General features: G+C 36.4%; 1 protein-coding gene across 2 annotated transcripts in view; it reads right to left on the bottom strand.

Moving 5' to 3' along the window:
• Window positions 1-14,098, bottom strand: part of atp2a3.L (ATPase sarcoplasmic/endoplasmic reticulum Ca2+ transporting 3 L homeolog) — an 84,378-nt gene that overhangs the window by 23,342 nt on the left and 46,938 nt on the right. For both annotated transcript variants that reach the window (XM_041581071.1, NM_001095094.1), the window contains 4 exon segments: window positions 4,114-4,202; window positions 1,674-1,776; window positions 1,245-1,376; window positions 745-870 (listed from right to left, as the gene is read on the bottom strand). In XM_041581071.1, coding sequence (XP_041437005.1) covers window positions 745-870; window positions 1,245-1,376; window positions 1,674-1,776; window positions 4,114-4,202 — 450 coding nt within the window.

Genomic DNA, 14,098 nt, shown 5'->3' with positions numbered 1-14,098 from the left:
ACACCATCAGATAAAAGGAACAGAAAAATACTAAGAAGAAAGGAGTCTCTGATGCAATCCACCTAGTCATAACAGTTGCTGAAGGGGAATCCTTAGCTTCATAAAGCAAGATTTTCTGGCATTAGAATATTCCCCTGTGTATTACCTTATAAAGCAATTGGCAAAACTCTCGCGGAAGGCAACGGCTCTACTGTACGTATTTTTAGCTTTTCAAGCTAAAATGTAATGTTCTGGGCCAACTTTATCTAACCACATTGTGAGGCATGGTTAAGATGATAACTTCAGCTGCAGACAGCAAAGGTCATAGGAGGCATGGGAAGAGGAGTTATTATGAGTTAATATAGCAATCGTAATAAAGTTTAACTGGCTTGCATAACCAAAATGAGAGATTAAATGAAGACTGAAGCTAGATGGAATGCCTTGTAATCGGGGCCACCATTAGAAATCATGCGGCCCAGTACAACAAAATTGTGGGGTCCCCAGGGCCCAGTCCTCAAGCCCCACACCACAGTTAAAAGACCAGACAGACATCAGCGCTAAAAAAAAACAGTAAAACCCCCGCCCCCACAAGTTATAAAAAGCCATTGATGGTGAGGGCCCCTTATAAGTTAAAAAAGAAACTGCGGCGCCAGGGCCCCCCCCATAAAATTGGGGTTCAGGAGGTTTGGTGGCTGACTGGGTATATTGAACTTTATATGTAATACAGTTAATCAAAGGGTATAACTGAATTTGGACACAGTTTACCTTAACAAACATCTTGCTAGCAGAATGACCTGAATTGGGAGCTTCAGAGTTGCAATAGACAGACATGGACTTGCGATCCCGTGAAAACTCCAGCGTGCATTCTTTTTTCATCAGTTTCTTTATAACCTAGCAAAGCACAAGACAAAAAAAAGAGTTGCTGGAGATTATACAGTATGAACAAATCCCTTTCTCTGCTCAATACATCAAAAAAAAACCACTAATGCATTGTTTCAGTAAAAAAGTTTTCTGATATTGCTTCATCCATCCCTCACCATGGTAAAACTCGCACATGGATGCAAAACTAAAATAACCAGAAATGTCAGTTTTTCAGTAAAATACAGTTATTTAAGTGATTTATTTAGGTGTCTTTTGAAAAAAATCAAGTGAGAATGGATTAACACATTAAAGTATTTAAAATAGAAAACTGTGCCCAAACATTTTAAAGCACTCAGACGGTTTGTCATCCATGTATTATGTGCCCCTTCATAAGTCATACTTACAGAATTGCAGGTGTTTGCTCTCTCCACCTTTGAAAGGGTACTCAGATTGGTATTAAAAACATTCATCTTTTCAACCAAGCATGTCAATGCAGTCTCTGTCGCCTCACCCACTTTCTCATAAACTCCCTTGGACTGCAATAAAAAAACATTATGAATTAATCAATCAGTGTAGTTACAATTGTCAGCAGGCATCTTGGAAAAACTGTTTGAAGACATTAAAACTTAAGGAAATGCTTCTGGCACACTAAAGAGGATACTGCTCGGGCATAATCTTGTAGAAGGTATGAGAACTGTATGAAGGTTAGTACAACTTTTAAATAATTATATAAATGACAGAATTAAACTGGTTGACCATTTTAATTAGTTATCCATGATTCAGGTAGCAGCCTAAGTAAACTGACAGTGACTGATATTCTAATAAATACAAACCTCGTTGAAATCCAAGGAGGAATCGTTGCACAAGGCACAGATTGTTGCTAACTCTACCAATCCATCATATTGTCCACAGTTAACAGGCTCTTCGTCTTTAAGGCTATGTTAAAACGAAAAAACAAATTATGCGCCAAAGTATCAGAATATGGAAAACATTTCTTTCGCCTACATACCTGTACCTGTACATGTTCCACGATAAAACACAATTAAAGGACTAAATGTACAGACAATGAAGCAAAGTTTAAGAGGCAAACAATCCGAATACCCCAGTGCAACTAAAATCATTACTAGACAAAAAAAAGTTGACCAGCAGTTAGTTTACATATGCACTGCACAACTGTAGAGAAAACATTGCTGATTATAGATCATCATTTCTAAACAGGGAAAGGCAAAAACTCAAGTTGCCAACAAAGGTTTCTCCTGTGGGGTGTAACGTGTAAATCGAACAATTTTATTTTTATACTATGCACTAAAAATTTTAAATGGTCAAAATTATATTTTGACTCTTTTAGCAACCCAGAGTCAACAGCCATGTGCTGAGAAAAGACAGTACAGTAAGCCCAACCCATAAGCTACTTATGGGTTCAGGCTTAAGGCTGTATTTAATTTGACTTTGTCTTTAATAGAAAAGCCTTATTTAACTAGGTAAAATGTATACATAAGCTGTTATTAAAGGCTAACAAGATAAATATAAATAAAAACAGATAGAGCAAACCTGCCACTACCTAATGCAAGTGCACCTGCTGGGTCAGAAATTACAACTGACCAAAGACGTAAAAACATATGCTGTAACAGAACACACAGACAAAAGTTAAAAAGTTGCTTTTAAATATGTCTAAAATTAATATCAAATTAAGGTAAAAAAAAATAAAGAGATAAATACACCTTATGTATTGGAGAATTATTGTTTTTAATACAAGCAGAGCAGGTTTAAGAAACGTGGATACTCTCAACATTTGCATCTGCGGCCAAAGAGACATTATCCATATGGGGAGGACTTAGGCTTTATAAAGTGACTATCAATTTTCTACATTAGGATGGATTCATTATAGAAGAAATTGGCACTGCATTTATCCTGCTATTTGTTTTGGGGTTATTGTACAGTATATTGCCACTGTATTAATAAGATCATGTCCCTAACCTTTTTTTTTTTACCCACATCCAAATGTAAACAGAGTTTGGGAGCAACACAAGCGTTAAAAATGTTCCTGGGGGTACAAAATAAGAGCTGTGATTGGCTATTTCCTCTATGTGAACTGGCAGCCTACAATAGGCTGTTAGGCAGTACACATGGGTTTTATGCAACCAAAACGTGCTTTCAAGACAGAAATTAAAAAATAGCCACATGCTTTGAGGTCGCTGAGAGCAACATCCAAGGTGGTGGTGAGCAACATGTTGCTCACGAGCTACTGGTTGGAAACGACTGTATTATGGCATTATAAATGGAACTGGCACTGTATTAATCTTGTCATGTATTCTGGGTATTATATATAAAACTAGAAAAACATTTATCCTGCAAAATGTTCTGTGAGAGATTTCATCTGAAACTGCCACTGCATTTATCCTGCCACGTGTTTTGGGGTATTATCCATGGAATTGGCCCTGGGTTACTAGAAACTCTGTTTTTACTTAGCCTCCTTGAACTCAAAAAATAAGTGTCTACTTAGTCATTAGTCAAAGAAGAGAAAAACCATCCATGGGACAACTAAAACGCGATATGCAATCACTTCATATCTTATTCTGTTTTTAGGGAATATATATTTACAACCCAAACTATTTTGCATGAAGTTTATTTAGCTTTTAAATGGGTTATAAACCCAACATGATGCCATTTTTGCATACTTAACACAAGGTAATTCTAAGAAACTTTCAAACACATTTTGATTACATATTTTCAATGATTTTAAAGATTTTATCTACATTAGATTAAAGATATTATCTACATTTCCATTTTTGTTTGTAAATGTAAATTGCTATTGGAATTTGGATATCGCTTGCTATTCCCTGCACTGCTGGTACTAACTAGATGTAATGCTGAAACAACATTGCAGTAGTCAACCCTACTCCAGACAAGATTACATTTCTCATTATGCTTTGAATGGTTCTGCAATGCTATTTTGGAGACATGCTCATCACAAAACGTGCAAGACAGAGACATGGCTACTGCAACATTGTATCGATCATACTAGTAGTCAGGTCCTGCAGTACAGAGCATAGAATGGACAGGTAGATAGTGCTTTTAATAAGAATAGAAACCTTTAAATCTTTGAAAACTGTTGATTTGGACAAAAAGTCCATTAACTGAAAATATGAAGAGGGGAAAATTAATGTAGGGTATATCTACAGAACATACGTGACCTCTATCACATGAACAACATGCTGATAATGTATAATGGTTATTGTTTCGAAATGTCAAGATTCAATATTGGCTACTTACATGTGACCTTCTGGGGCATATGTGGATCCAGTAATGCTGAACTCATGAAAGCTGCAATTCACGCCTTCAATTTTTTCAATTACAAACATCTATATTAAAAAAGAGATGAAGTTAAAAACCCTGCACTCTTTTAGCTGGTACAGTTCAAAATTGCCCATACAAGGCAAAAAGCATGCAACAAGCTAAAAATACTGGCTCTGGATCTTTCCAATTTTGTGCTTTTTGTTCTACATGACTACCTTTAAATTGCTTCCATGGATTTTCTTTTCACTAATTAATGTCAATAACACTAAGCACAATTTAAGGATTGTTCAAATTTGGCATTAGAGGCCTCTCATCACTTTAACAGAGCCTGCACACAGTCTCTTTACACCCTGCAGCTAGTTTTTCTTTCCAATAGGAAAATTAAACACTGTCTCTTCCTCCAAAGAACAAGTTGGATACATGCTCAGAAAAAGTAATCCAAAATGTTGAAACTAATACACTTAAAACTGCATTTTGACTCCCCAGCTGATGTTTTAAGCAAATATAAAGTGGTGGAGAGAGTTTTTTTTTTTTAAAAAAATTAAGTCGTAGAGATTAGGTTTGAAAAGTAGATTCAAGGAGAAAAATATGGAAAGAAGTAAAGAAGAACAGAAAGACCTGAAGGGGAAAAAGCTGCTAAAGACCAAAATAGAAGAAAAAAATGTAATTCTAGTTTTAAGGCAAATCTGAGCTCAGACTCAGATTATTGAAGTTTGAGTGAACTTCAAGACTAACATTATGGCTACAACACTGGCAAAGACTAGCGTTTACCCAAACTTTACTTTAGCGTTGAGATTTTCAGATTTTTGAGGGAAAAAAAACCCATTATTATAATTATCCACATGCTAAGATTCAGAAGATATATTTTCCCACTGACTTTTATAGCAGCTGGGTAGGTTTGAGCTGGTGTGAGAGATCTATTTGTCATAGATCCTTTTTGTATTTTAACCACAAAGAAAGTGAGATTAATTTAATTTTTTACTGTATGCATACTTAAAGGAAAACTATACCCCCAAAATGAATACTTGAGCAACAGTATATCAAATTAAGTGGCATATTAAAGAATCTTATCAAACTGGAATATATATTTAAGTAAATATTGTCATTTTACATCTCTTGCCTTGAACCACCATTTTGTGATCACCTGACCAGAAACACTACAACTGTAACAGGAAGAAGTGTGGAAGCAAAAGACAGAACTCTGTCTGTTAATTGGCTCATGTAACCTAACAAGTATAGTTTGTTTGGTATGTTTGTGTGCACTGTGAATCATACAATCCCAGGGGGCGGCACTTATTTCTGATTACCCAATGACACATACTACTAAAAAAGTATATTATTATGGTTTATTTACATGAAGCAGGGTTTCACATATGAGCTGTTTTATACAATATCTTTTTATAGAGACCTACATGGTTTGAGGGGTATACTTCAAGAAAAAGTGATTTTTTTTTTAGTCACCACAATTTTCTACCCATAATTCCACAAATCCACCCCTTTCTTCAGACAAGTGATTATGTGGGCATGTATTCAATTTATACTATTGTTTCATGCCTATACAACATATCAACTGAATAGCTTTCTGTTAAGCACTGCTGCTGGTTTGAATTCTTGAACCAGTTATTGCACAAGCCAGCTGATTAACATACCTTAAGAACAGGGGTTGTTAAACACCAATTTTTTAAATTACTTTCCGTTTTCTATTTATGCTTGATTTTGAAATATTGAAGTTTAATTTTTCACCTTCTTATGTCTTTCTGAAGTTCGGGGGGGGGGGGGTCACAAGCTCAAATTGTTCTTAATTCATATATTAGTTGATACATTTCTTATCTCTGGCCCTGCTGAGCAGAATCCTTGTGTTTCATTAAAGGCAGCTGTTACTATTGATACAATTTTCGCCAACATCCCACCAGATATTGCTGAGAAATGTATAAAATAATGTAGCAAATTATAACAGTTCAGAATCTGCTCCTGGATTACTGAGCTGCCAGACTGAAACACCAGAGACAGGAACAATAAACTTTAAATTTAAATTCTGGAAAAACGACCAAAACTAAAACATGGAAAATAATTGAAAAAAGCCTTTGTTTCAGGTGAACAATCTGAAAACAACTGAACTGAGAAAGTGTTTGGAAGGCAAACAACCTCTTTAATTTGTTTTGTAGAGCCTCTTAAAGAAGATAAATACATACATAGATGGTGTTCAAATGGGATGTCCAATCAAAAACTTTTGTTATTTGAAAAAGCATTTGCTACTGAAAGCAGACTGGATGGCTGTTTATATACTCTACACTACTGGTTTTGAGTCCTAAAACAATGCAGCATAAACCAGCGAAGTTACAGACCTGGAGGAGAATGACGTCTGACACAGATGAACCAGACAAGCAAAAGTAAACAAATGCAACTGCAATTACATATAACTAACAAGAACAAACTTGTTCAAGCACAGATGGAAAAAGTGGGCTGATAGTAGAGAACAGGTGTGCCACAGAGAAATCCCAATGCCATACACTAAAGCTGGGTAGGAACATCCAAGAAGGGGGACTGCGAGTATCATTAATTAGTGGAATTAAGTTTATACAACTTACATGGTTTTTAATTGTGATCGATCGCATGATCAGTCTGTATTGTGCATTCATTTGCTATAGTCTAAAGAGGAGAGAATGTAGAAACCAACCGCAATCTATCTACCAAAGCTAAGCAGACATACAAGAATAAATTGTATCTGAGCAGATTATAGATGCATCAGTCAATGCATCTTTTATTATTACAGAAAAATAGGAAATCATTTTTAAAAAATGTGGATTATTTGGATAAAACGGAGTCTATGGGAGACGGGCATTCCATAATTCAGAGCTTTCAAAATAACGGGTTTCCAGATATCAGATGCCATACCTGTCTAGGAAAGTTTAGCATGTTAATTTTCTAAACAAACTTTTTTTGTTTTAATTTTTGGGTTTGCAACCCTTTACTTCCACAATGCAGGAGTTTTCCCACCAGCAAGCAAATCATCACTAGTTCATAAAAATATATTTATCTTATACAAGTGATATCTATACGTAAAACTTCAGGTGCAATCAATAAAACAAACAAAAGCCACAATCTGTCTCATACTTTGCATTTGGAATAATGTTTTTGCTTTTCTTTGAATTATTATTAAAATTGGGTGCACTTCCTTCATTTTCTAGTTTGTCTTGCTGTATGTATTAATTACAAGGGATGTTCTGTAAAAGATGTGAAAATAGAAAGGACTCCTAACTGTATATAACAAAAGTCTCTTAAGACAAATGAAAATTGCCGGATTCTATACACTTTGGCTTTTTTAAAATTTGTCACTCATCTCAATTTCACCTTACTTCCTTTTCGATTGCCTTCTGTATAGACTACATGTCACTATAACTAAACCTGGCTTTTATCAGAGAGAACTTCTAAACATGCTGTATTCCTCTAGTGATCACAATATGCTAAATAATGTAGCTATATTATCCAGATCAGTCTTCCTTCTATCTAGTGAGAGCTAGTAATGGCATATGCAAGTAGCAGTAAGCCCTAGGGGTCATACAGCCGGTAGTTTGTAGTGCTGGGTCACTAGCAGCAGAAAATATATATATTAACTGTAAAGCATACACAGTCAATTCCAAACTCTTTGTGGCCATACAGAGTACAGTCCAAATTATTGACCCATTGGGTAGAAGGGCTGCTGCTGTGTGCAATCAGCTTTAGGGTACTTTAAATTTATACTCTATTACTTGTTTCCTTTCATCCAAGAAAGACTAACATATAAAGCACGACTCACATCAACTAGTCACAATACCGTACAGTACATCATTCACTTAGACTTGATTTAACCATGGAAACTAAGAGATGTGTTCACTTTTCTGCACTACACCCTTTTTGGGAATATTTAAATACATTGTTTTGACTGAATGTTACCAAGGCACAGAGTTATGCTACTCTTTGTTTATATTCACTGAAAGTTTAAGGAATTTAACACGAAAAAAAGCCAGGTAGTGAAAAATCGAAGTTTTGGTGAAATGTAAAATTAGCGACGCCTGAAGTGAAAAATGCCATTTCCCTGCTGGCTCCTTTCCAATAGCCTCTGCATAAACTTGCTTCAGTGTTTACCTTATAAGGGTGGAGGGCACACACTCAATTCAGTGTAAAACAAAGAAGGGAACTCTACTGGCAGGGAACCAATCTCACATACAGGATTGTCTCAATGGGACTCATGCAAACCCATTATGTTGTTCAGTAAAGGAAAAACCCTTTTTTTTTTTTAATATAGCCTGCTCTAATAATAGCAATGCCCTGTTTCCAGTTTCATAGATACATTTTAAGATTTACTTGATTTGAAGTTTTCAGGCTCAAAATTGAAAAGTTTCATTTTTAACTCTGTCCCCTTCATTAAAAATGCAATTTTGTTGCTAGTTAGACTTATAGCACTTATGTATGAGTAGGAGCTGCAACAGGGTTTATCTCTTCAGGAAACAATGCTCTATATCTAGCAAGAGTGAGGCTGCCATGTATTTCAGATTTCCTGTGTGTGTCCCAGTATCTGTGAAACTGAACTTGGTTATAAAAAGTGTGTTTTTTTTTCTCTGGGTCAGTAGTTACTGTATATACATTACTATTTGGGGTTGTTCACCTTTAAATCAACTTTTAGTATGATGTAGTGAGTGATATTCAGCAATTAGTATTCATGTTTTATTATTTGTGGTTTTCTGTGTTATTTAGCTTTTTATTTAGCAGTTCTCGAGTTTGCATTTTTGATTAGGGTCCAAATTACCCCAGCAACCATGCAATGACTTGCAATATGAGAGAACCTGAATAGAAATATGAGTAATACAATGAGTAATAAAAAAGTAGCAATATCAATACATGTGTAGCCTTACAGAGCATTTGATTTTTTGATGGGGTCAGTTATTTGAAAGCTGGAAAGGGTCAGAAATAAAAGATGTATAATGCAAAAACTATAAAAAAGAAAAAAATGAAGGCCAAATGAAAAGTTGCTTAGAATTAGCCATTTTATAACGTACTAAGGTGAACCACTAGTTTAAGACATTTTAATACTTGTACATTTTACAGTGAGGCTTCAGCAGTTCGTGATAAGCAAGCAGATGGTGGCAAGGCCATTGGTGTGGATGCCTTTAATTTCCCCTTTAATCAAATGCAGCACTGTCCTCTCAACATCTCCTTTCAGAGGTAGCAGGGTTGTGTTATCATCAGAAAGGCAATGTTAATATGAAAAAGGTCAAAGATTAGAGGGGAAATGTCACCAAAATAAAATATCCATTCATTGTAGATATACATTTTTATTTAAAATTTAGAAACATTAATGTATAGACCTAAATTTACTTTCCTTTAATGGAAAGGGTCAAGTTTTTTTGGCTGCGATAATGCATGGAAAAGCACACAAAAAACAATAAGTAAGGTTACCAGTTTGTGCAATGATAAAACAAACAAGTCTATGTCGCTTCTCTTGTATGAATAAAGGGAAGTGAATTGATAAAATATAAAACATTTTTCTGTCCTTGTTTTAATTCAGTGTCCTTATGTTACATATAAAGGCACAGCACAGTATTTGTTAATAATTAAAATTATCTTTCAGCTCTCCTGATGACTTGGCCTGCTTTCTACTCAAAGCAGCACTTCATTTTGTGAAGAAATTCAGCTTGTTTCTATCTTGAACAGTCTGACTGGATACACTTTACCATATATATTTATGTGTACATGGGAGATTTGTTACTTTTAGAAGGTTTTGCTTCTCTGTCAGCAACAAAAGGCATGTGTGAAATTAAGGATTTTTATACATATATGTAGAAGAAATATGCCAAAGTCAATTAAGGGAGTAAGGGAGTGTAGTGTGATATTTGCAAGGTATGTAAAGCCTATACATCTTTGCTGCACTTAGCACAAGTGGAGTTGCTAGGTTTTATAAACAGTCAGACTGCATGCATGACTAACTACAGTATACAAAGTGTACCCTGAATAATATTTAAAAGTAGTAGTATAACAAGAAAACCCTCCAAAGCAAATAACATTTGTGGTTAACACACTTGCCTCTTTGAACCAGCATGTGCCATCTGTCTTACAATGATATTTAAATGATTTAACCCTATGGAGCTACTGAGACAATCAGTGATCCCTGCCTCTAGATGTTTCTGACAGTTCTGATCACACTAGTTGATCATTATGAGCAGGGCTGCTGAAAGCGGTTTTAGAACAAATGTAGCCCTTGAACCTTACTGAACAGTACAAAATATTGCTTTTCAGTGTCCCAGGAATAAATATTCCCTATACAGGATTTTACAAACACTGAAATGTATGTTATTAAGTTACTCCTTTACACCATCTTATAACCAGCAATCATTTTATTTATTTAATGTCCTCTTATTGCTAATATGATTTGCCCAAACCCAGTGTAGTTCTACATCTTCAATTTCCTCACCAAGTTCAAATCAATGAACATACAGATGCCAGTTATTTACAAAGTATCTGATGGCACCAGGCTGTATTTATAATAAAAATTGCCTATCTGGAGTAACACCTTTTTCCTGGTACTGTATTTCAAACAACATAGTTTGGCTTGCACAGAACTGTGCTGAATCATTGGAAACCTATGCAGTTAAACCAGTTTTAACTAAAAAAAAAAAATCATATATTTTGTTCAGAAAGAGGAATGTAGGCGGTGCCCTGTTTCTTACTTAAAGAAGTTTAGTGAGGAAGGCATATACAGTTTCTAGCTATTATCGGCCACTTGACTTTTTCATTCAGCCTAAAGATATGGAGGTTGAATGTGTTTGTGAAAGAAGAAAATAGATGGATACTTTATATCTTACTATATACTTTTGATAACAGTTGCTTCTAAAGTTCTATATTATTTCTAAAACTGTTTCTAGCCTAGAATGTTCATTTTACAGAGACAATTCAAACATCTGCAACAAAAATGTTCTCTTGGTTAAAATTTCATTTTTAAGCACCTTTACCATAAATCTCTGTCCAACTTTTTCCAAATTGCGGGCCCCGTTATTTAACATACGACATTTAACATTGACGGCTATTTATATAATATGGTTGGAGGTTATGGAAAGGTTTATAGGCCCTTAAGGTAGGATGGACACAATAAAACCAAGTTGGAAGGGAAGGCCCCCTTCGGGTAGCTCTACATAAAATGATTTGAATTACCAAGCAATGCATCCAGAGTATTCTAGTTCATTCCAGCCTAACTGGGTACGCTATTTTCATACGTTGTCATTTATACCTATATATACACCAGGTAACACTTTTTCCAATACCGTATTCTTTTAGAGTTTGATACAAACATTGTGGAACCACATGGCTCATTCCCAATGACAACAGACGAGGAGCGGCAAGTAGACTTCAGATAACAGTCATCACACAAATAAACCTAGTGAGTGATACTTGCCACATTTTACAGTTTGCAGTTAATAAATAACATTACTATTGCCTGTATTCTGCCCAAGCCCATGTTTTGCCCTAAAAGCATAGTTAGATTTGCCCTATGACACTTAGTTCTACATTTGCTGGTTGCTAAAGCATTGTGACACCTACCCTAACATTTTTTTATCCCTGCAAGAGGAGCACTTTTTTGCAATTAATAGTTAGTTGTTGGCTGTCACTGCATAAACTTTGCCTTGATAGCTCACAATGCTGTATTAAAGGGATAGTGCATTATAACCAAGAAGTAACTTTGCACTGATGCCTGAAAAGAATGTGCAAGTAATTGTTTGCACAAAAAAAATATAGAGATATCTCGGGTGCTAAATGGATGTCTCCTTCTGTTTTCTCATAATTTCCACCCTGTCTTGCTATCTTTCTACAGTATTCAGACCACAGCAGTTACAGCTTCACTTGGGTATCATTAGTCACATCACAGGGGATTCTAAATAACATTTAAAGACACAGGGGCCAATTTACTAACATAGGTAGTAAACAACACAATAGCAGTTGGTCACAACTGGCAACTACACTGCTGCATTTCAGTACCTATGTTTGAAAAGCAGCCCTAAAAAATGATACCAACGCCATTTATATATGGGTGCACATTTTTGTGACATGTGTGCCCTAATATGAAAGCTTCAGCTATGCCTATTATAATAAAAAGTCACGTATAAACACCTGGCAAATTTGCACCTGGGCAATAACTCATGCAACTAATCAGATGTTTGCATCCCTTGTTCTGTCTGGAGCTGACTGAAAAAAAATCTAATCACGGATTGGTTGCTATGGTTTTCTGACTAAGTGCACATTTATATGTTTATAAATGAGCTCCAGTAGAAACAGAAGTGTCTTGGCTTGAGAAAAAGTGTGGGGAGGCCCTAAATGTTGCTTGTGGCACTTTTTCCAGCATGTTTTACAAAAATATCACCTACAGGCTGAAGCTTGTGCAGTGATTCTAGTGTTCTAGTATATAATTTGATCTTGCTTTGGAGCAAGTTTCACATGCATAGCAGCCCTTGAAAAGGGCATAACTGTGGGCTATCCTATCCACACAAAGGCATGAATCAAAAGAGGTGTATCTGCATAGGGTTGCCATTTATCCAGTTTTGAAGCCCTTGTTAATAACTTTCAGCAAGGTTTTCAACATTGTGATGCAAATGTCATAAATCCACCTTGAAATGTCATTGCACCCACCTCCCATATCACTGACATGCCCCCAACATCCCTGCCCTGACATCATTGACCTGCACCATCTGCCTGGGTGGTGACCCTATATCTGCATCAGACAGAAGTATAAGCGTAAGGATTAAATCATCTACCAAAGAGTCTGCATGTAAATGCATTGGAAAACACAAAAGTTCAACTGAAGGACAGCAGCAACTTTAGGCCAAGACCTGCCTGAGGTGCCCACAGTGATTACATATTCCTGCACCAGAAGGGGGTCCGGGTGGCGCATCACTAGTGCAGAGAGCGCAAATGCTAGAAGAGCATACGGAAGAAATACAGATTGCCAGTTTGTCCAGATCCCCAGGCCCCCTTGCAAACAAACCTTCATAAGGGCTCAGCTCTCTCTGATGCCCATCCTTCTGCTCACTCCCCGTCCTGACCCTGTCCACTCATTGCCCGGATTCTGACCACTCATCACCCAGACCCCGCCCACTCCCCGCCCTGACGTGCTCTGCTTTCCCGCCGCAGGTATGAGAGCGGCTGATGAAGGAAGGGGGATTCTTGTTGGCTGTAGAGGAAGCAGACCGAGCAACAACAGGGTATGCTTCCTCTTTAATTACACCACTGCAGATCCCCCTGCAATGATGACACATCCTGGATGGATTACACATACATTACTTACAATGCCCTCCTGTAATAATTAACACATTGAATAAATGTGGACCCAACACAGAACCAAGAGGAATCCAACTAAGAAACATGCACCAAAAAAAAAAAAAAAAGTACCATCGACAACCACCCTCTAAACACAATTCTTCCGGTAGAGCTCTATCCATGTAGCATTACCCAGAGGAAAACAATGCAAGCATGGGGCTGGAATCAAACCTAGGACCCCACTGATGCAAATTAGCAGTGCTAACCATTGTGCCACAATGCTTTACAAAATACAAATAGATCAGATCTACTGCAACCCCAATGTTACTTCATAAAAGGAGAACATTTGTTTGACGTGATCTTTCTGTACAGTCGGAGACCTCACCAGTGTAACGGGCAGAAGGTCATTGCTTATTATCTGGGTGTCGAAAAATAAACCATGTTCTTGTTAGTGGAAATGCCCAGAAAAATTTCCATAGGAACAGTTCATTAAATACAATGGTAATGTATCAATAGGGAAATCCCAGTAACAGTGTTAAAGGAAAACTATACCCCCCAAACAATGTAGGTCTCTATAAAAAGATATTGCATAAAACCGCTCATATGTAAAATCCTGCTTCATGTAAATAAACCATTTTCACAATAATATACTTTTCTAGTAGTATGTGCCAATGTGTAA

The sequence above is a fragment of the Xenopus laevis genome, chromosome 2L (assembly GCF_017654675.1).
Source record: "Xenopus laevis strain J_2021 chromosome 2L, Xenopus_laevis_v10.1, whole genome shotgun sequence".
Lineage (NCBI taxonomy): Eukaryota > Metazoa > Chordata > Amphibia > Anura > Pipidae > Xenopus > Xenopus laevis.
This window is presented reverse-complemented; position numbering and strand designations above follow the sequence as displayed.